Source organism: Marmota flaviventris, chromosome 14 (genome assembly GCF_047511675.1).
Source record: "Marmota flaviventris isolate mMarFla1 chromosome 14, mMarFla1.hap1, whole genome shotgun sequence".
Classification (NCBI taxonomy): Eukaryota; Metazoa; Chordata; class Mammalia; order Rodentia; family Sciuridae; genus Marmota; species Marmota flaviventris.
Genome location: NC_092511.1, coordinates 30,097,426 through 30,120,013, shown reverse-complemented (window position 1 = coordinate 30,120,013; position 22,588 = coordinate 30,097,426). Strand labels below are relative to the sequence as shown.

Below are 22,588 nucleotides of genomic sequence, written 5' to 3'. Positions count from 1 at the left end.
TTAACATTTATGAAAATTAGTATATATAACATGATGATTAAAAACACAAACTCTGGAACAAGACTGGATAGGAACCTAGCACTCTGTAGGTGTTGGCTGTCACTGTCACCACCACCATCACCATCTCCACCACCATCATCATCATCACTGGGATAAGCAGTTTTTCTACACTGACTCAACTTAATCTCCTAGCAACTTCCTGATGTAGGCAAGGCCAGATGCAAGGAACAAATGGAATGCAATGTCTGCAGAACGGACATCCCAGAGAGGATAGTGACCAATAATTCTTGCAGCTAGTTAGAATGAGGAGGCCACGCCTGGGTTTCAGGGCACCCTGCCTCTGGCCCCAGCAGTGAAATGCAAGCCTTCTGTGTTGCAGCTAAGCCACAGGAGACTGAGTGGCTGGGATGGTGCCAGCATTTCTATGAAGTAAGAGCTTAAGGCAGTTGTCTCATCAGAAGGGAGGCTAGGCCTGTCCTTGGATTTAGATTGTATGATTTTGGGGGTCAGTTTGCAAAGAGGGGACACTGATAGAGATTATGGAGACTAAATTCCCCCCATAAAATGTCATTTCATGACATTTCCCCTGTGACAGCTGACCAAACAGGCTAGACTGACTTCTCCCCTCTCTCCTTTCCTGATTCTGTTCTCTGAATCCAAGTGATTGATGAAATCCAGCCCTGTTCAATTACCCCTTCCTTTCACAGGGTCAGGATGTCTACCCACCTGTCCCTGTGCTCTTCTAAGCTTCCTATGAAATGGGACTGTGGGAGCCTTGTGAAACTTGGAGGAGAGCAGGAGACCCCCCAGTCATCAGTCTGAGCTCCCTAATCAAACCATTGTCACTAGAGCCTGCCCAAGCTGCTGTGATGCAGCCAAGCCAGCATGTGGAGAAATTTTTGTGCCCCAATATGTCTCTCCTATGAAATCATCAAGCAAACCATGAAAAAATCCCCTCCCCCCTCTGCCATCAGTCAGGAGAATTGTCCCTCACAGTAGTCAGCAGCCATCAGCAGAATGAGCTCCCTAGAGAAACTGGGAGGATTCCAGGGAGAGTGTCTTGATTCTGAAGGACCAGCACTTGCTCTGCACCTGCTCTCTGAAAGTGCCCCCCAGGTGCCATGAAAAGCTAGGGGCAGGCAGGGGAGGTTCTGCCAGATCCTACAGAAGTGAATCCTTGGTTTGAGCTTGATGGCTATTTTATAAGCTGATCTTGACACATTATTCTCATGAAAATACAGTGGTTTGGGGCAAGAACACTGACCGCCTACATCAAAATGTTTACCAGCTCTGGGATCGTAGACAACATATTTAAAGTACTATATATAAAGATAATAATTGAACCTACCTCCTTGGTTGTGAAGATTAAAGAGGTAATAGCACGTACGTGCTTTCCTGGCATTTATAAAGAGCTTGAACCAGGCAAGATGACCCACGCCTGTAATCCCAGCGACTTGGGAGGCTGAGGCAGGAGAATGACAAGTTCAAATCCAGCCTCCATCAACTTACCAAGGCCCTAACCAACTTAGTGAGACCCTGACTCTAAATAAAATATAAAAAAGGGCTGGGTATGTGGCTCAGTGGTCGAGTGCCCCTGTGTTCAATCCTTGGTACCAAAAAAAAAAAAATCTTGATATTGTTATTTTCACTATCACCATCATCATCATCACCATTTACTGAGTAGTTAATATGTACGAGACACTAGGTTAAGCACATATATGCATTAGCTCATTAAACTACTCTTGGAAATAGGTGTTAGCACTATGCTTCCGTTGAGGAAACTGAAAACCCAAGAGGTTAAATAACCTGCACAAAGTTCAACAGATAAGTAACTGGTAGAGTCGGTGTATTAGTCAACTTTTCCTCACTGTGACCAAAATACCTGACAAAAACAACTTAGAGGAGAAAAAGTTTATTTTGAGCTCACGGTTCAGAGGTTCAGTCCATGGTCAGCTGGCTCCATTATCCTGGGCCCGAGATGAGGCAACAACACATTGTGGGTGAAAGGGCATCATGGAGGAAAGCTACTCAGCTCAGGGGCAGGAAGTAGAGTAAGAGCAAGGTGTCAGGGACAAAATATAAACCCCAAAGGCATGCCCCCAGTGACCTACTTTCCCTAGCCATGTCCCCACCTGCCTATCAGCCAGCACAGTAGTCCTTTCAAATTATTAGTCTACCAGCTGGATTAATCTACTCATTAGGTCATAGCTCTCACAATCTAATCTCATAATCATGAGCTTTCAGGGGGACATCTCATATCGAAACCACATAGTCAAAATCTGGAATCAAGTTTCCCTACCTCCAGGGTTAGCTGTTACTTCCTTCTCTGCCATCCATAATAACAGCTATAATACTGAGTACTTCCTCCACGCTGGGTAGAGTGCTGAGCACATTCCTTGACTTATCCTGTTGAGTCTTGATAATCCTATGAGGTAGATTGTCTTGTTATTCCCATTTTACAGATGAGGAAAACAAAGTTCAGAGAAGTGAAGCAACCTTCACAAACTTTTACAACAAGGAAAGCCAGGGTTTAAATCCAGGCCTTCTGGCTCTACAATCCATTCTATGGAGTTTGGTTGTCAAACACATGTGCAGGATGCTCCTGGGGGGCTGATACAGTAATTGGTGATCATGACCTCCAGTACTACCAAAGAGATGTACACCTACCCATTTGCACCCCTACCCATTTTCTGAGCTACCATGAGGGGCAATTTCTACTTCGTCTGATGCTTCATTTTCCTACAGTTTCTGAAAGGTGTTGATTTACTCAGATTAAGACAAGCTTCTGTGCCTTTCACACGTTTGTTGTACATGCTGCAAGAAAATGGAGGAATCCTAAGTATCCCAGGAGGTGGCCCTGGTGGACTATGCAGTACATTGCTCTAGGTACACTCTGCCAGGAGACTCCCAGACTGCATTTCTTAACCAAACAAATGTTATGTGACTGGAACATTCCACCCGTGCATTTCAGCATCAGATCATGAGATCTGTACCCTGTACAGGGTACAGTCAGACTATTCTCCAGCCTGCCTGTCAGGGATTCTTAACCAAGGATGTGTGGATGGGTTCAAAGTTCTGGGAACATTTGGTCTGTATGCACATACATGTTTTACTGGAGAAAGAGCCAATAATGTTTACAATATTCTCAAAAAAGTTCATGACTCAGAAAACAGTTTTTTAACCATTGTTCTAGATTTTAAAATCACTAAAAAAAGAAGCTTCTAAAAACAAAACAAGGGCTAGGGGTGTGACTCAGCGGTAGAGTGCTTGTCTAGCATGCACATGGCCCTGGGTTGGATTCTTAGGACCACAAAAAAAAAAAAAAAAAAAGAGGAGGAAGAAGAAGAAACCCTGAATAGTTTTGTTTTTCCCCTCTTAGTGCTAGGCGCTGAACTTAGGGCCTCGTACATGCTAGACAAGTGCTCTACCATTGAGCTACATCCCCAGCCCTTTTTAAATTTTAAGACAGGGTCTTGCTAACTTGCCCAGGCTGGCCTTGAACTTGCAATCCTCCTCCTTTTGCCTCCAGAATAGAATTTAGAACACAATACACTTTAATAAAAATATAATGACCCCCAAAGAAGGAATGCACCTTCCTTTTGCTTGAATGATTGATGCTATTGTTGATGCCTGTTTTCTACACTAATGGAGTGTATCTGTGTGTAATAGAGAATAAGAACAAGCTAACTATATGCCAGGTAACACCAATATTAAATCCATCTTATAAATGGAAGAAGTTGGGTCTTACAGAAGAATAGAAACTTACCCAAGGTCAGCTACTTTGTTTAAACCCAAAGATATTTTACATAGATTTGTAAAGCAAAATACAGGACAAATCAGAGAAAACAATTTTTAAATACACTTAAATTTCTTTTTGTGAAGGGGAAAAAATCTTTGGAGAACATTACTACCACCTATCCCCCCATAGTTTTCTAGAAAATCTATGTCAGATTTTCTTTTCCTTTATTTCTCTCTTTCTCAGAGTAATTTTTTTTTTGGGGGGGGGGGGCAGATGGGGGAGGAATATACCAACAATTGAACCAGGAATGCTTAAATGCTTTATCACTGAATCACATTCCCATCCTTTTTATTTTTTATTTTGAGACAGGGTCTTACTAAATTGCCTAGGGCCTAACTAAGTTGCTGAGGCTGGTCTCAAACTTATGATCCTCTGCGTTAGCCTCCCAAGTGACTGGGATTACAGGCATGTGCCACCACACCTGGCTGTCAAAGTAATTTTTAATTATAAGCAAGACTTACCTGTGTTGAGGAGTCAAGCAGGACTATGGTTTTGTTCCTGCACTTGTATATTAAGTTGTGTGAAGATGAGATAAAAAGAAGATCTGCTCAGAAGGAAGGGCCTAAAAATGAATGAATGTGGAGATTCAGTGACTCTTAGAGTGGCCATCAATTTTCCTTATCAGAGAGCCCAGCACTACAGGAGTACCAGGCAGGGAAAAGAATTATTTTAGATCATGGAAAGTTAAAGGCTTTGAATTAAAATTCACTCTAAGGGACTATTCTGTCAGCTAATTAAGAAAGTCTTCATGCCCAGGTGGTACACAAATCCATTTCACTGTAGACCAGGTTTGATCAGGAGTTCAAAAGAATCAATTTACTCTTTACCCTACTTCTTAAGTGCCCCCCCCAATTAAGTTAGAGGTAGGAACCTGTAGGGTGCGTATAATATGAATGAGTCTTGCCCCAAATGCAACTTCACAGGTGGCAGGAATCCATTCCTGTGTTGTTCTTTCCTGGGCCTTATCTGGTTAGTTCTTGTCACACCTCTGGAAAGTCTTTCCTGCCCCACCAGAGCCTATGAATCCCTCTCTCACTGCATTTGTCATATTCTCCTATAAATTTTTATTTTAAATTTGGTTCGTCCGTCAGATTCCAGGCTTCCTGACCTAAGCTGAACCCTAGACATAGAAGATACTAAAAAAACTGATGGATTAACAAATTTGTCTTTGTTTTTTCCCATCCAAAAATCACAAGGAGTAGGGTTTTTAAAGCACAATTACTTAAAGGCATTTCTGACCCTGTGAAAGGACAGGAGGGGAGGAGGGGAGAGATTTGCTTCCTGTCAGGATTGTTACTTCAGTAATAAGAGGTGATCCATGAAACTACTCTAACACTTCATTTAGTAACTTCATTTAGAATAGGGACTGGAATCATAAGAAGACTCCTTCACTCTCATGTTTGGCAGCTGGCGTTGGCTGTTGGTTGAGGGCCTAGTTGGGACTCTCAGCCAGAACAGCCAGCCACACGTGTTGTCTGGACTCCAAGGGCGAATGTGTTTGAAAGAGGGCTGACACCACTTTGTGTTCTATAATCTCTTTTCAGAAATCACTTGTGCCACATTCTGTTGAGGCAATTTCTAACCATCACTTTACAAGAGAGGAAAGACTCCATCTCTCAGTGAAGGAGGGTTGGGATTGCAATTGTAAGGAGTGCATGCATATGGGATGGGATATAGAGTGGTGTGGCTATCTTCAAAAAAATGCAATCTGCCACAAGCAGTCATGGAAAAAGGGGCCAAATTCCTCATAATAGAATGTGTGTCTGAATCCCTTATGTGAGATAAGAGATAAGAATCAAGGCAGATGGGTTTCACGAAAGCACTGAGTTTTTCCTTCACTTTGAGTAGAGGTAATTTTAGCTCAAGAACACAAATGGTGGGCTGGGGATGTGGCTCAAGCAGTAGCGCGCTCGCCTGGCATGCGTGCGGCTCGGGTTCGATCCTCAGCACCACATACAAACAAAGATGTTGTGTCCCCCGAAAATTAAAAAATAAATATTAAAAAATTCTCTCTCTCTTTAAAAAAAAAAAAAAAAAAAAAAAAAACCACAAATGGTTACCCTTAGAAAGTCCTGATCAGAGCCACTTCCTCTTTTTGCAAAAATGAGGCAGCTATAGTCACCAGAGTGTCATTCAAGTGAACTGTCTTCATTGAGGTGACCTATAGATGCCCCTGCCCAATTACTTCCTCTAATTTCTTGTCATAATTTTAATCACTTCATTAACCATATTGGTGACACCCTGACTTCTCAGCCTCCTGAGATCCTGTCTTCCAAACAGCTTGTCCTCCATCCTGCTCCTCGACTCACCCTGTCTGTGGTCCTAGGGCCAGACCTTTGATTTGTCATCACCTCTCATTGCATGCAGCCCTCCATGGTCACTATGTTAGGTATCTTTCAACTCCAGTAACTCTTCAATGCCAGAAGACCCTACAGTCCTTGGATCCTTCCACCCCTTTCACTCCCCCTCACCCCTTCGTGACCTCACTTCCCTCCCCGCACCCAGCCTGGATCAGGAATCCATTACAGAACCACCCTTTTGCATATGCTCAGCGTTCTTGCCCCATCCCTCGAGTTCTCCTAACAAACCCAACCCCAACACCCATCTGCCCATGAAAATAACCTCCAGTGGGTCCTTACTGCTGCCTGCAATCAGACTCTCCCTAAAACAAGGAAGCAGAAATGCTGCCTTTAGCCCTCCCCACCGCCGCGCTGTACCCCGACATCTTTGGGCCAGGGCCTACTATCTGCCAGGCTTTGCTGCTCAGACCTTACACACCAGCCAACCTTCAGAAAGATAAGAAGTCCTCCAGAGAAAACAATGCCACTTGGCCAACATCCTGGCTTTCTAGTGGTTTCCAAACTAGAGTCTGACGATGTGACATCCTCTCTGAGGGCACCCTTTCCATTTCCGCCTCCTTTTCTGTACACTCAGCCTTGCTCAGAGAGCTATTTTGACATCTCTTTCTATTCTTAGCACAAAGCACAAACTCACATATGCAGATTAACCAAAAAGTTAGAAGAACTGCACATCCATTTTCCAATATCTTAGAAAAATCAAGAGTGCTTAGGGGCTTAGAGATAGAAAAGGCTGTCACAAGGCAGATACCGTGGGGTAGAAAGGCCTGGAGGCTTCCGTGCGCTGGAGATGTGTGACCTCTGGCAAGTCCATTTTGCTGCCTGGGGTCTCAGCCTCTTCATCTGCAGAGTGAAGAGTCAGGATGAGGCAATTCCCAAGGGCTTTTCTAGATCTTTCATTCTGACTTTGTCACAGAATGTTACCACTTCATAATTGCCTGTTTTTTCTTCCTCTGAATCATTCATCTATCAGTTTTTCAGTCAAGGAAAGGGCTCTGCTTCATGCCCAGAGGGGACAAAAGTTAAATAGCCCATAATTCCTGCCCTTTAGAGCTTGCTCTAATCCTGTAATTTTACCACAATGTGATGAATGTTTGGGGAAAGTGTGTTGTAAGTCTGATGGGAACAAAATACAAAAAATGGAGGTTAGAATCCTTCACTGAGGAGATGCTGTTATAGACTACTCCTAAGTGAACAATTGGACTCTGCCAGAATATGGATAGGGACACAGAAAGGACATTCTAGTTATGATAAAGGGCCCAAAGACATGGTGAATCTGAGGGACAAATTCAACGTTTTCCACATAACCTGACCATTAAGCACAAGAGGGAGTGTAACTAAAGAAAATAAATGGGGGCTATCTATTTTTTCTTCTCATTTAGCAAAAATTTTATTTTAGAATTAGCCAAAGTTTCTAATTTTAAGTCAGGCTTCTCTAAAGTTTTCTTTTTAACTTGTTTTTATTTTTATGTAATGCTGGGGTTTGAACCCAGTGCCTCATGCATGCTAAGCAAGCACTCTACCACTGAGCCACAACCCTGGCCCCATTCTGTAAAGTTTTAGGTTTTGCCCTCTCTAGCCTCTGCTGTGTAATATATATGTTACCTGACATCTGGCTCATTTATTTATTTATTTATTTTTATTTTTTTTAATAGTTGCTCAAGACAATACAATGATCTTGACATATCATACATTTGATTCAAATAGGGTATGGATTCTCATTTTTCCACGTGTACAGATTGCAGGATCACATTGGTTATACATCCATGTGTATACATACAGCAATCCTAGTGTCAGTTGTATCGTTTATTTATTTATGCTACTTTCCTGAAGACTTACAAGAACAATATGTATCAAATATTTCCTTGTAATGTGAAAGGTAGCCAGTAATAGCAGCTTTGTTTTAAGGGGGAGAAGCTGAGGCAAACACTGATTGGTAGATTTAACATGGGCAAATATGCCCTGTGTCTTCATGAAAATTCCATGATTTTCTTTGTTCCTTATAGCCTTCTACTTATAGTCATACCTGAAAGGGAAATATTCATAAGCAATATAACTGACCTGGGGCAGCCACACTAGGTCAGTCTCAAGGGTGAGATCTTGACTCAAGTATGGCTTTAAGAAGAATCAAATATTATGAACACCATACAAGGTTAGGGTATAAAGCCTAACATAAGTTACTACTCAAAATATGGGTAGGTAAAATTCAAATCTCCTAAGCCCATGAGAATAGCTGTTCCTTTCTCCAAATCTAATTGTTTCACAGTCATTGTTGCCTTTTGTCAATCTGGAAGGTGGCTGGTCGCACACTTTATAGGTCAAAAGCACCGATGTGGATCACTGCCATATAGGATTTGGCCTTTGGCCTTAGAGATCCAAAAAGAGAACCCCATCTCCCAGAACTGATCAGAGTTTAGAGGACAGACAACTCAGCTGGGTCTTTCTCTCGTGTCTCTAGCGCCATCTACTGGGAAGCAAGTGGCCTTCATTCGAATACCTTCAGTTCAGAGTCAGAAACCTAGCCCAGGTAGCAAAGAGGAGAAAAGGGGAGGAAGGAGAAGCCAGAGCAGACTCTAACAAAAAAGATTAGGTGCATTATACTGAAGCCACTGATATACAGTGTACAGTTGAAACCACAAAACAAAAATAAAAACCTTCTAAGTTATCAGAAACACAGATACAAGTAAACACAGACCATATAACAAGCTTTTAAAGCAACAACTGGAAATCATAAACACAGGAAGCATACTATACAGTAAGACAAAACTAAGAACACTTAGAACAAATGTATGTTGTGTTAATTCCACTAAATGCCCCTATTAAACAGGATCATGGATTGAATCCCAAAACAAAACCCAATAGAATGCTGTATACAAACCAAGTGAAGGCTGAAAATAAAATATGAAAGTAAACCAGGCAAATGAAAGTCAGAATAGTGTGTATGTATACATGTATGTATGTATGTATTGCAGTGCTGGGGATCAAATCCAGGGCATGGGAAAGGCTGTGGTTTTGATTCCCAGCACCACTAAAAAAAAAAAAAAAGTTGGCCTGGGGTTGTGGCTCAGTGACGGAGCACCTGCCTGGCATATGTGAGGCACTGGGTTTGATCCTCAGCACCACATAAAAATAAATAAACAAAATAAAGGTATTGTGCCCATGTATAACTGAAAAAAATATTTTTAAAAAAAATTGATAAAGTATTAGCTAACCTATTCAATACACAAAACAAGAAATGAATATAGGAAAATTTCTACAGATGAGACTAAAAGAACCATAAATTATTACTATGCTAAACTCTTTATGAATAAGTATCAGAGTAATATAGATGATACTTTTCTAGGAAAATCAAATTTGCAGTTATGGCCCCTGAAAAGAAATATTAAGTAGACAAATTATGATAGCAAAAATAGAGAAAAATATGGGTGCATAGTTATCTAATAAAATAGATATAAAATAATCGGAATAACTTTAGAAACAACCTCTAAAATATATTGAATTAAAAGATCAAGGTGGAAATGGGCTACCAAGTGTGTGAGTGTGTGTGTGTGTCTGTGTACACTAAAATATCTTGTTTTGGATATCTTTTTTTTTTCTTTTTCAAACATTGCTGGACCTTTATTTTATTCATTTATTTATATGTGGTGCTGAGAATCGAACCCAGTGCCTCACACATGCTAGGCAAGTGCTCTACCACTGACTACAACCCCAGCCCCTTGTTTTGGATATCTTGTTTGGATATCTTGTTTTCTGGAAGGGTGCATAAAAAACAGTAACAGTAATTGCTTCTGTGGAAGGAGTGGGATATGTGGGAAATAAAGATGAGAATTCTTTCATTATATAATATTTTATGTTTGTATCTTTTACATTTGTCACCATTTAAGTTGATCACACATGTAAATATTACTTATTAAAAAAATTTTTTTGTAAAAGAAGAATCTAGGCAAGGAAATAGATGCTTTTTACGTTTCCCCAAATAATTCTATATTCCTTAATTTTTTCCTGAAGCTGATTGTAATAGAAAAGATTCTTTTATATGCTTCCCAAATTCCCTTGGTTGAACAGTGGACACCCATATGCCACGGTGTATCACCTGAGCATCAGTGTCTCACTCAGGTGCTTGGTACCCTGGGCACTCCCAAAGCTGTGAACTGCAAGACTCCAATCATCACACACCAGAAAGCTTGCATCTCTGAGTTGAAGTATGTCTTCTTTTGCTCAAACATTAGTGTTTCCTCACAGCAATTAGGAATCTTCAAAACCAGAATCAAAAGCTAAGTCTAATTTTACTTAATTAATGAAGAGTAAGGTACAAGCTCCTGATTTTTCTAGGCCTTCTAAGATTATGGCCTCACTTTGCATGCTAAATCTTTCTCCTAAATATAGTAGGCACCAAGTTCCTAAAGTATCCCCATCTGAACACATGAAAGGAAAAAGTAATCCTCACCCCAAAAGATTATATCAATCACCTAATGTCTGTACTTACCTTTAGTGTATATAATACAAGTCTGGGACAATAAAATTTTAAAAAGGACTAAACTGCATCATTGTTTAAGGATCAGAAATGGAGCCCCTTTCTTTTTTTTTTTTTTCAATCAAGACAACCAATAATCTTTATTTACAATCATTAAAAGTCTAGCCACTGTTGACCACCCATATATAACTCTTGTTGCTAAAAATTTAATCACATATAGCATGATACCAGTATTTTTTTTCAGGTAACAAAGAGTTATACAAAATATCTGGGGATTTTTCTACAAAACACATATTCCTTTTTCCCTAAGTCATGTGTTTTAAACTATATAGTAACACATGCAAATTCCGCCTAGAGAAAGTACAAATTTCAATTAAACAGTAACAAACATGAAGTAAAATTTTAATGTTACTGTTGTGTTTTCAAAAGCTACCAATTCATAGGTCACAAGGGTATGCAAAGGCTACATATGGCCACAAAATCTATAGTCTACAGATGTTGCATTTTTATTTTACTAGAAATATGTGCAAAATGCTCAACAATGATTGGCTAACAAATACTTACTGAACCCTACTTACAAAAAATCAAATTTCTAAATGCCATAAGGGATACCAAATATAAAATGTGCAGTCCTTGGATACAGGAAAATGAAGCTCTATCAACTCTCTACAGAGCTATTTTAAAGATCCACTAGGTCTTCCGTGTGTTACTTCCAAGACCAGGATTTTCAAATCAGCTGTAACTCACTTTCCCTTGATTGCACCCCTTGTTCACTGCAGGTTCTGCCTGCCAGAGATCAGCCACCATCATCTACCTCCCCCAACACCAGGCCTCCCTCCTGTATACCACTCAGCTTGATAAGATCACCGAGAGGACACCAGCTTGTCAATAGGTGAATGCAGTGCTATTCTCTTCCCTTGTTGAACTTTCTTTATACTTTGTGCCTTACTGTATTTTATTAGAAAACTTTTTCTTAAAAATGATTTTTTTTCTGGAAAGACCATTTTATTCTACACAGTGACACTATTTAAGGAACACAAATTTTCCAAGAACATTTTTCAAATTAAAATAAAAAGTGGAAACTGATGACCAATTTGCCAAGGATTTCAATAACCAATCTAGTCACTGGTTACATATAAGAAATGAGAGCCACATTTCATTTTATATTCTTGTTGGTTAGTTATTATTGGGTTAGTGGAATGAGATAAGAATACAGAAGTACACTGTCTCAAGTGCAAGGAAAGAAAAATGAGTAGATATTCTACAACAGTTCTTGAATCTTTCTCAGGGTTTATGACTAGACTTGGGATCTGCATTCCCACTTTGAGGCTATTAGATGTGGTCTAAGTGCAATCAGTATTAAGATTTGCTTTTAAGTTTACTTACTTTTTAACTTAGTCTCATTGCAAGTAATAATATTCTTGCAATCACCATCTGAAGTATAAAAATGTGTATTTCTAATATAAACTAATAAATAATCATTAAAATCTTAACATTCATCTTAGGTCCAAAGTCATCTCTTGTACCTTCAGTAGTGACACATAATCCACAGTAACTAGTTTGCCTGCATCTAAAACAAATGCTGCAAAGGTAGCATTATGATGCAAACCAACTAAGGCTGTGGAAGTCTTCATATTTCACACATAGGATCCATAATGGAGCCCCTTTCTTTTCTCCTCTTCAAGAATGGCTAGAGTACCAGGGGTAGTGACACATGCCCATAATCTCAGTGGCTCCAGAGGCTGAGGCAGGAGGATCTTAAGTTCAAAGCCAGCCTCAGCACTTACTGAACAACTTGATGAGACCCTGTCTTAAAATAAAATATAGAGAGGGCTAGTGATGTAGCTCAGTGGTTAAGGGCCCCTGGGTTCAATCCCAGTACCACCCACACACACCAAAAAAAAAAAAAAAAAAAAGTGTATGGAGTGTTTGGCTGGCTGAAGAGAAATTAGGGATTCTTTGTGCTTGATGCAATATTCTAGGACCTAACCGTGGGATACTCCAGGGTGGGCTATGATTTTATGGGACAAGGTGGACCTCTGCTGTCATTTTTGTCCTGGGTTTTTTCCCCTACACTATTCAGAGCCTGCCTTGGCTTCAGTTAGAACTCTGGCACATAACTATACACATATGTATACCTGGACATAAAAAAATGTGTTTAGTATATTGAGTGTCCTACAAAGATTCTCTCTGAAATAAAGAATTCTGCAGGAAGAGAGGGTGGGTAGTTGAAAGTCAGTGGTCCAATTTCATTGCATTGATAAAATGCCCAGGCTCAGGGCTGTTTGAGATGGCTCAGTCTCGCATCTGGGGAGAACCAAAAGTTAGAAAAGGGGGCTGGGGATATAACTCAGTTGGTAGAGTGCTTGCTTTGCATGCACAAGGCCCTGGGTTCCAATCCCCAGCACCACGAAAAAATTTTTTAAGAAGTTATGAAAAGTTTAAAAGTAAAATGTATTTTCAGAAGAATGTACAAACCCATACTGCTGTTTTGGCAAACGTGTATAGAAGATTTTGTGTTGAGAAATTATCTCTCCCTTGAATCTCCCATTGAAATGACTCAAGATAATCCCACTTTCTCTTTCTTTCCTCAAATCCCTGATTACTTGTTTAGTGCTTTTAGTAGGATGGAAGATATGACAAACAACTTTTACATATTATCAATTCTAAGATGCCATTGTTTATAAAGTTGCCATTATTTTATGCATCATAAAGAAAGAAAATCTCTGCCTTAAACCAGGGCATGACTGAAAATTTTAAAATATGAATGTAAGAGTCTTAAATTGAGGAACTGTGTTGTATCAACATCTAGGTTGTTGATAATGATATCAGGTTGTATGAGTCTCAGTTTCCTTATCTGTTACATGAGCAGTTTAGACCAAATGAGCTGAGAACCTACAGGTTCCAATGCTATTGAGCTGTGGAACACCATGAAGGGGTGTTCTGGGCATTGGTCATGTGACAATCACCAAAACTGGAGTCCTGTCCCAGTCCCTTCTATGCTTTGCGCTTTAAGAGTTGAAGATCCCTACATAGCAGTATCCTCCTCAGGACTGTCCATCCACTCACATCATTGTGAAGAGGCTCCAGGATGGCCCACCTTCATAAGAAAAACTCCAGTGCTCTGACAGTTGGAGGAACCTGGCTCACACACACTGAGGCAGTGCTTGCCAGACTGACTGCCCCAGGAATCACTCCTGGAGAAAAGCTTCCATCAAAGTACTGAATTTAAATTGGCAGATGATAGAGTGGTCATACATCCCAGTTTGCCTTGGACTATCCTACTTGATCCATTTGCTCCAGGTTTATTAACATCTTCTGATACAGTTTAGAGTGTCTATAGACTGATCAGGGAGGTGATTTGGACAAGGTAATTGCCAGTGTCCCTTTAACCAATAATGGCCCCAAATGGTTTGAAAATCACTATTGCAGGATTTTTTTAGTGTCTGGTCTGCCCTGCCAGGTGCTAATGCTTGGTTAGGAGACTGGAGATATGTTAGCAGTAAAGAAACATCATCTGGAGGTGCAGCTCAGTGGTACAGTGCTTGCTAGCCCTGTATTTGATCTCTAGTACCACACAAAAAGGAAGGAAAGGGAAAAGAAAAAGGAAAAAAAAGAGAAGAGAGAGAAGGAAGAAAAAAGAAAGAGAATCAATGAGGTGATTGGGTGAAAGGTTAACACAGCCATCACCTTTATGTAACTTAACCTTTCATGGAAATTAACGTGTTTCCTTATTTCTTGTACATTTCATACTTGAATGACTCTGAATATTGTATCTATTGCATTTTATAATCAATAGCATATTCTAATCAAGGAAATCGAATAATTGATTCTCCTTGGGATCTGGGCTTTCATCTCCTTTACGAATTGAAATGAAGCCTGAGAGGGTAGAACCAGTGGGTCTTTTGGGTGCTGTATATAAGGCTTGATCTGAGCATTAATCACCTTTGTTCTCTTTCTACCAGGAGATGTTGCTCCAGTGCAAGGAACTGCATTCGACCTAAGAAAGCCAGTGCAGCTTGGAAAACACCTGCAAGAGTTCCGCCTCGGTGGTTTTGACCATAATTTCTGTCTGAAGAACTCTAAAGAAAAGCATTTCTGTGCAAGGTCAGGTCCTTTTCCCTTCCTGCCTCTGAGGGAAGAAGAGACACCAATTCTTTGAGGAACCTTTTGCCTGACCATATTGATAGCATTTACAACATGACAGAGGACAAAACACCACATCCCCCATCTTTTCAAAGCTCCCATGAATTTGGTGAATTCATCCTCCCTGGCCTGCCATCATCCCTGTATTCCCTACTTGGGTGGCATCCCATCTCTCCTCTTCTCTGACTGTTCTTTAAGGCCCATTTTCTCTTAGAAGCCCTAATGCTTCCTGATCGAAGTCCCCATTGCCTTCCTTGACCTTCCAGAGCCCTTTGTACTTTATCATCTGTGACTCATGTCCTGCCCACCCCTGTGTATACTTGGAGGCTCCCCTTCTCTCACAGCTCTTACCACCTCAGTCTCCAGTCTGCTAAGATGTCTGTGTGCATGCTCTTTCCTTCTCACTGAATTCCCAGTTCCTTGTACCATTTCACTGGCAATAATCAATACAAGTTTGTAGAATCAATGAATTTTAAAGAAATCAGAGCAAATGATTCAAATTCTATAATACAGACAGGAAGAACTATACAAATCTTCTCCACCTCCAAGCCCCAGCACCAAGGCCCCCTGTGTTCTATCTGTTTGAACCACCTTCTTCCTGGGTATGTCTCTTCTCTCTGCCCCCACCCAAAGAACCCCCTGCCTTCTCCCTGTTGATTCAAATCTTGCCCCCCTTTTCCCCAAACATGTTTCCCTGAGCCTCTTGTTAGATAGCATGTTGTGTGGATGTCTTAACTATTTCATGCATGTATTGTGCCTTAAGACCCAAGCTTTTATCTATAATCCATCAACAGCAAGTATAGAACCAGAAAGGAGCTCACCCCTATAGAGGCCTGGTTGTTGTTTATAAAGGACACAGTTTATCAGAAAAAACCCATAGCCCCTAACAAAACTGTTACAGAAGAGACCTAAAACCAGCCTGCTCCAGCCCCTGGGAAGGGAATAGTTTAATTCATAAAAACATCTCTTCTCTTTTATAAAAGACATGGCTGGTTGTCTCCCAGGCCAAGCAGAGAGCCTGATTCTGTGAAAAAGAATCTCAGCCTTATGTGCTGGGGATATAGTTCAGTGGGAGAGCACTTGTCCAACATGCATGAGGTCCTAGGTCTGGCCCCTTCTGGAGCCCTTACTGCTTCTTTCCAGCCTGTTTCCTCTCTTTCCACCCTACCTCAGCTGGCTGGGGTCAATCCGTTTTGCCATTCCCCAAAGAAGCCAAGATCAGAGTGAAAAGTTGCATGGAGGATCCTTGAAACCACCTTCTCATGCCCCACCTAGGAGGCTGTAAGACTTTCCATCATATTCTTCCTTCCTACCTCTCTCTCCTCCATACATCTTGCCCCTCTCTGTGGCTGGGTCTGATTCCTGTCCCAAAGAGGATTCCATTTCTACCCCTCTCTGTCTGCTTTTCTGCTCTGGACTCACATGTGGCTTGTCTTTATCCCCAGGGTGTATCATGCTGGAAGCGGGAGGGTACTAGAAGTATACACCACCCAGCCTGGTGTCCAGTTTTACACGGGCAACTTCCTGAATGGCACGCTGAAGGGCAAGAGTGGAGCCATCTATCCTAAGCACTCTGGCTTCTGTCTTGAGACCCAGAATTGGCCTGATGCAATCAACCAGGTAAAGCCCCAGGCTGCCTTGATAAAGTGGTATTGAGTCCAAGGTCACAGCCCTCAAATCAAGCTGTATGATTCAAAAGTCCATGTTTGTTTTCTTTAGATTTTTATCTGGTTCAGAATGGTTCTTTATCTCATCACAAACCAATACTACTGTTTCCACACTGGCACTGACCCACAGAGCCCTGGTCTAGAAGCACATCCTGAATGGCTAATGGCACGACCCTGGCTAGTGAGGTGTAACTGTGTTGTCTTCCCTTCACAGCCCCACTTCCCTCCTGTGCTGCTGAGTCCTGGGGAGGAGTACAACCATACCACCTGGTTCAAGTTCTCTGTGGCTTGAGGAAGTGTGAAGATACATCCTAGTCCATGGCCAGGCCTGGGCCCCCTCAGCAGCCTGTCTCCTGTCCAGAGACAAGGTGAAGATTTAGAGGATTTAAAAGTGATCATGTGCTAAATCATACAAATGGTAGCTGTCACTATAATTGGTCTGAATATTGATTTCCTTTTCCAGTGACTGGCTCTGGACCATGTCTAATGACAAGCTTTATTCTCTGTGCAGTTCAAAGGGCAAGTGAACCCAACCATCAATGTCATCATCTAAGGCCTGAACTTAGCCCAGAAGTGGTGTCCAGGGACTCTTATACACTGTTGTAGGTTCCATCTCTCATCTTTGTTTCTGTGATGTTGCTCTCATTGCTTTTCTGTCTCCTCCTCCTCCTTTACATCAAATCGCTTTACTCTTGGGTAGCACTCTGCAGTTTTCCAAGGTCATATGAGCTGGTTCACCATGCCAGCAGATGGAGCCTCTGTAGCAGGTAATTGACAAGTGAGGGAGCTGAGGCACAGAGGTTGAGTGACCCACCGCAAGCTGGTAAAAAGTTTAAGTAGGACTTGAGTTTAGGTCATGCAAATTAAAGTCCCCTTCTTTACCTATCCCAGTCTGCCAGAGCATTCCATGAGTCACTGAAGGGTTAAAAAGGGATCTGTTCTCTGCTCTGTTGGGAGCCAGCCTTTCTTCTCAGATTCCCTTTTGTAAGAAGCCATTCAAATACCCATAAAGAATCCATCATTTAGACTCCCTGCCTTTGGAGTTAACATTTATACTGGAAGCAGTGTTGTGTTTATGGAGATGAGGCTGGAGATTCTTTTCCTGAATAATCAAATCATTAATGACGGGTGTGGGCTGGTGCTTTTTAAAGAAATATATTTTATACTATTGTTTACTACAATCAGTTGAAATAAAGTCATCCCCAGAAGACTCCAGTTCTTTCATTCTTCTTTGTCAGGCATGGACATTGGGGAGTGGAACAAGTATATGGTGTGTGTTCTGGATTCTATGTTCTCCAATAGGCGCCCCAGCATTTTCCCAGAGAAAGATGGCAAACTGTTGAGCTTTCCATACCTCCTCTTTCTCTGAAACCAATAATAAATCAAAGATACAATTTTTAAATTCATTTCAGCATGGATGTTCTGAATACCTACTCTGTATGCTAGGTCTTTTAAAGCATTCATGATGCCTGACATGCATGAGGCACTAGGTTCAATTCTCAGCACCACATATTAATAAATAAATACCCACATACATAAATAAAGGTCTATCAACAACTCAAAAATATATATATATATATATACTTAAAAATATATATATACATATACATGTATATATATTTTTTGAAACCTTTGGCTGGGGCTGGGGCTGGGGCTCAGGGGCAAACTGCTGGCCTTGAATGTGTGAGGCACTGTGTTCTTTCACGAGAGAGACTAATAAATGTATAATGTAAAATTGCACCATGAAAATTGAAAGCATTCCCTCTAAAAACTGGAATAAGACAGGGATGCCCTCTTTCACCACTTCTATTTAACATAGTTCTTAAAACACTAGCCAGAGCAATAAGACAGATTAAAGAAATTAAAGGGATATGGATAGGAAAAGAACTCAAATTACCACTATTTGCCTACAATAAGATTCTATACATAGAAGACCCAAAATTCCACCATAAAATTTTTAGAACTAATAAATGAATTCAGCAAAGTAACAGGATATAAAATCAACACCCATAAGTCAAAGGCATTTCTGTATATCAGTGACCAATCCTCTGAAAAAAGAAACTAGGAAAACTACCCCATTTATAATAGCCTCAAAGAAAAATAAAATACTTGGGAATCAACTTAATGAAAGAAATGAAAGACCTGTACAATGAAAAGTACAGAATGCTAAAGAAAGAAATTAAAGAAGACCTTAGAAGATGGAAAGGTCTCCCTTGTTCTTGGATAGGCAGAATTAATATTGTCAAAATGACCATACTACCAAAAGCACTATGCAGATTTAATGCAATTTCAATCAAAATCCCAATGACATTCCTCATGGAAAATGCAGTCACAAAATTCATCTGGAAAACTAAGAGAACCAGAATAGTTAAAGCAATCCTTATCAAGAAGAGTGAAGCAGGTGGCATCACTATACCAGACCTTAAACTATACTATAGAGCTAAAGTAGCAAAAATGGCATGGTATTGACACCAAAATAAACGTGTAGACCAATGGTACAGAATAGAGGACACAGAAACAAACCTACGTAAATACACTATCTTATATTAAACAAAAGCACCAAAAATATATTGGAGAAAAGATAGCCTCTTCAACAAATGGTGCTGGGAAAACTGAAAATCCATATGCAACAAAATGAAATTAAGCCCTTATCTCTCACCATGCACAAAATTCAAGGGGATCAAGGACCTAAGAATTAAACCAGAGACCCTACACCTAATAAAAGGAAACATAGGCCCAAATCTCCATCATGTTGGATTAGGCCCTGACTTTCTTAATAAGACTCCTATAGCTTAAGAATTAAAACCAAGAATCAATAAATGGGATGAATTCGAACTCAAAAGTATCTTCTCAGCAAAAGAAACAATGAATGTAGTGAATAGAATGCCTACAGAATGGGAGCAAGTTTTTACCACATGCACATCAGATAGAGCACTAATCTTTAGGATAAATAAAGAACTCCAAAATGTTAACACCATGGGGCTGGGGTTGGGGCTCAGCGGTAGTGCACTGCCTGACATGCATGAGGCACTAGGTTCGATTCTCAGCACCACATATAAATAAATAAATAAATAAATAAATAAATATCTATTAACAACTTAAAAAAAATTTATATATATATATACATATATACATATATACATATATATACTTAAATATATATATATATATACACATATATATGTATATATTTTTTAAATCTTGGCCTGGGACTGGGGCTCAGGGGAAGAGTGCTTGCCTTAAATGTGTGAGGCACTGGGTTCAATCCTCAGCACCACATAAAAATAAACAAAATATAAAGACATTTTGTCCATGTATAACTAAAAAAATCTTTTTTTAATTTTAACACCAAAAAACCCCAAATAACCCAATCAATAAATGGGCCAAGGAAGTGGATAGACACTTCTCAGAAGATGATATACAATCAATCAACAAATATATGAAAAAATGTTCAACATCTCTAGCAATTAAAGCAATGCAAATTAAAACTACTCACTCCAGTCAGAATGGCAGCTATTAAGAATACAAACAACAATAAGTGTTGGTAAGGATGTGGGGGAAAGGGCACACTTTTACATTGCTGGTGGGACTGCAAATTGGAGCAACCAGTCTAAAAAACATTATGCAGATTCCTTGGAAAACTGGGAATGGAACCACCATTTGACCCAGCTATCCCACTCCTAGATTTATACCTAAAGGACTTAACGACAGCACATTACAGGGACACAGCCACATCAATGTTTATAGCAGCACAATTCACAATAGCTAAATTGTGGATCCAACCTAGATGCCCTTCAGTAGATGAATGGATAGAGAAAATGTGGTAAATATACACAATGGAATATTACTCAGCCTTAAAAGAGAATAAAATCATGGCATTTGCAGGTAAAAGGATGGAGATGGAGAATATAATGCTAAGTGAAGTAAGCCAATCCAAAAAAACCATACGCCAAAATGTCTTCTCTGATATAGCTGATTCATAATGGGATGGCTCGGGGGTGGGGAGCATGGAAGGAATAGATGAACTTTAGATAGGGCAAAGGAGTGGGAGAAGAACGGAAGTGGCATGGGGATAGAAAAGATGGTGGAATGAGACGGGCTTCATTACCCCCTAAGTACATGTATGAAAACACGAATGGTGTGATTCTACTTTGTGTACAATCAGAGACATGAAAATTTGTGCTCTTTTTGTGTAATATGAATTGAATTGCATTCTGCTGTCATATATAACAAATTAATTTTTTAAAAAATTGCACCATGACAGAGCTGGGAGCACTGAGCACTCTCTTTGGTACTACTCATTTTACTTGGCCTGTTTTGTCACCTATGAGACAAAGGGATTAGACTTTGTAAGATGAACATATATCTGTAGGGCAGGATGTCAAGTTGGGCCACTTGTCAAGTTCTTTTCTCCTCAGGCCCAGGCCCTCCCTATGACTATGATGAAGGGTATTGAAAGGGTGGACAACAAATGCTCAAACTGGCCAGAGCACTGAATAACCAATGCTGGGAGCCTGGAGCTTTGTTCTATTTCTCTTCCTGGCTGGATTTGAGCAGGTATGGAGGCCTAATTAGATCACTCTAGAGCTCCTACAACCTCTGGACAATTAAATTCTGTTAGCACTTTGCCAGGATTCTCCTCTACTAATTGTTCATTCTCACTTCATTGTAATGGCTGTGGAAGTGTTTGAATGGATTATTTCATCTGATCCTTACTTCCCTGTAAAATAGGTGGTAAAGTCCTTGTGAAGAAGCTATTAGCTGGAGAAAGGCATACTGCTAGAAAGTAGCAGATCTAAAACACATCTCCAAATCAATCCTTTGATAAGAAACCCAGTGCAAGGACTGGGGATTTGGCTTGGTGGCAAAGTGCTTACCTAGCATGTGCAAGGCCCTGAATTTAATCCCCAGCACCAAACATAAATAAGAAACTCAGTGCATGTTCTACTGGCACAATATTTTAAAAAGAAAGAAACTCCCCAATTTTTCCTATCACACAGGAAAAAAATCTAAGATTCATAATATACAGTGTTGATAAATGGAGAATTTCCTCTCCATCACAATTGGTAAAAACATAAATACAACTTTTTTGGAAGGAAATTTAGCAGAATCCATCAGTATTGACAAACTTTAAAATTCATGATCTAACAATTCCACATTAGAAATGTTTTATAAAAATACTAGCATAAATGTGTAAAGAAATTCAGACAAGGTTGTTCATTGAAACCTAATTGGCAATTAGGGGAAAAAAGAAAAAGAATATTTAAATAATTCCACAAACATTACTATAAAGACTAAAATGGCATACCATATAGGTTGAGCTACTGTGACTGTTCAGTGACCAATGACAATCCAACCTTGAAAGATGAAGTTTAGTGTCAATAAATAGTGGATAATGGGCTGAGGTTGTGGCTCAGTGGTAGAGTGCTTACCTAGCACATGGAAGGCCCTGGGTTAGATCCTCATCACCACATAAAAATGAAGGTATTGTGTCCAACTACAACTAAAAAAATCAATATTTAAAAAAAATAATGGATAGCTGGCAGAATAACTCAGTAGCATATGCCAAATAAAATAAATACTGGTAGTTTACAAAAAGCACGACATAAAAAACTACAGGACAATTCCATTTCAAAGCAGCTGAGCCTACAATGAAGACGCCATGAGCAAAGGTCTCCCTCCTGAGCTGAAAACATTTGTGGACAAGAGGTTATGGAAATTAAACAGTGGCAGACATGTCTAAGGAATTTTGCAGGGCTTTGATCCCTTTATGAATTTTATGACAGATGCATGTGTGGAAATGGCAACTAGTGGGCAACCGAATAATACCTAAATAGTCTAATTTGAGGAAATAAACATTATCAGCATGTTAGAAGCCTTGGAACAAGTATAATGACTTTCAGAAATGCATCTCTTCTCTCAAAGGGCCTGTTTATATGATGTAAAAATCAGGTCACTGGGGATGAAACCCAAGGCCTTGTACATGTTAAGCAAGTGCTCTATCACTGACCTACATTCCCAGCCCAGGTTGGATCCTTTTGCTAGGAAGTGCATTACTGAGACAAGTGGCAAAATTTGAATGGGACCTTTGAATGGTGTATGGGAGTATTTGGTGCTATTTTGGAGCTATTCATGCAACTTTTCT

The 22,588-nt window shown here is 40.2% G+C and overlaps 1 protein-coding gene and 1 pseudogene across 1 annotated transcript in view; both read left to right on the top strand.

Moving 5' to 3' along the window:
- LOC114082422 (galactose mutarotase) overlaps positions 1-17,958 on the top strand; it is a 57,824-nt gene extending 39,866 nt beyond the window's left edge. The window contains exons 5-7 of the mRNA XM_071601508.1: positions 14,596-14,737; positions 16,222-16,396; positions 16,658-17,958. Of these exons, the coding sequence (XP_071457609.1) occupies positions 14,596-14,737; positions 16,222-16,396; positions 16,658-16,735 (395 nt within the window). The 3' untranslated portion in view covers positions 16,736-17,958. The remainder of the gene's footprint in view (positions 1-14,595; positions 14,738-16,221; positions 16,397-16,657) is intronic.
- A 4,147-nt stretch (positions 17,959-22,105) lies between these two features.
- On the top strand, positions 22,106-22,336 carry LOC114091799 (small nuclear ribonucleoprotein G pseudogene; annotated as a pseudogene).
- The last annotated feature ends 252 nt before the right edge of the window (positions 22,337-22,588 follow it).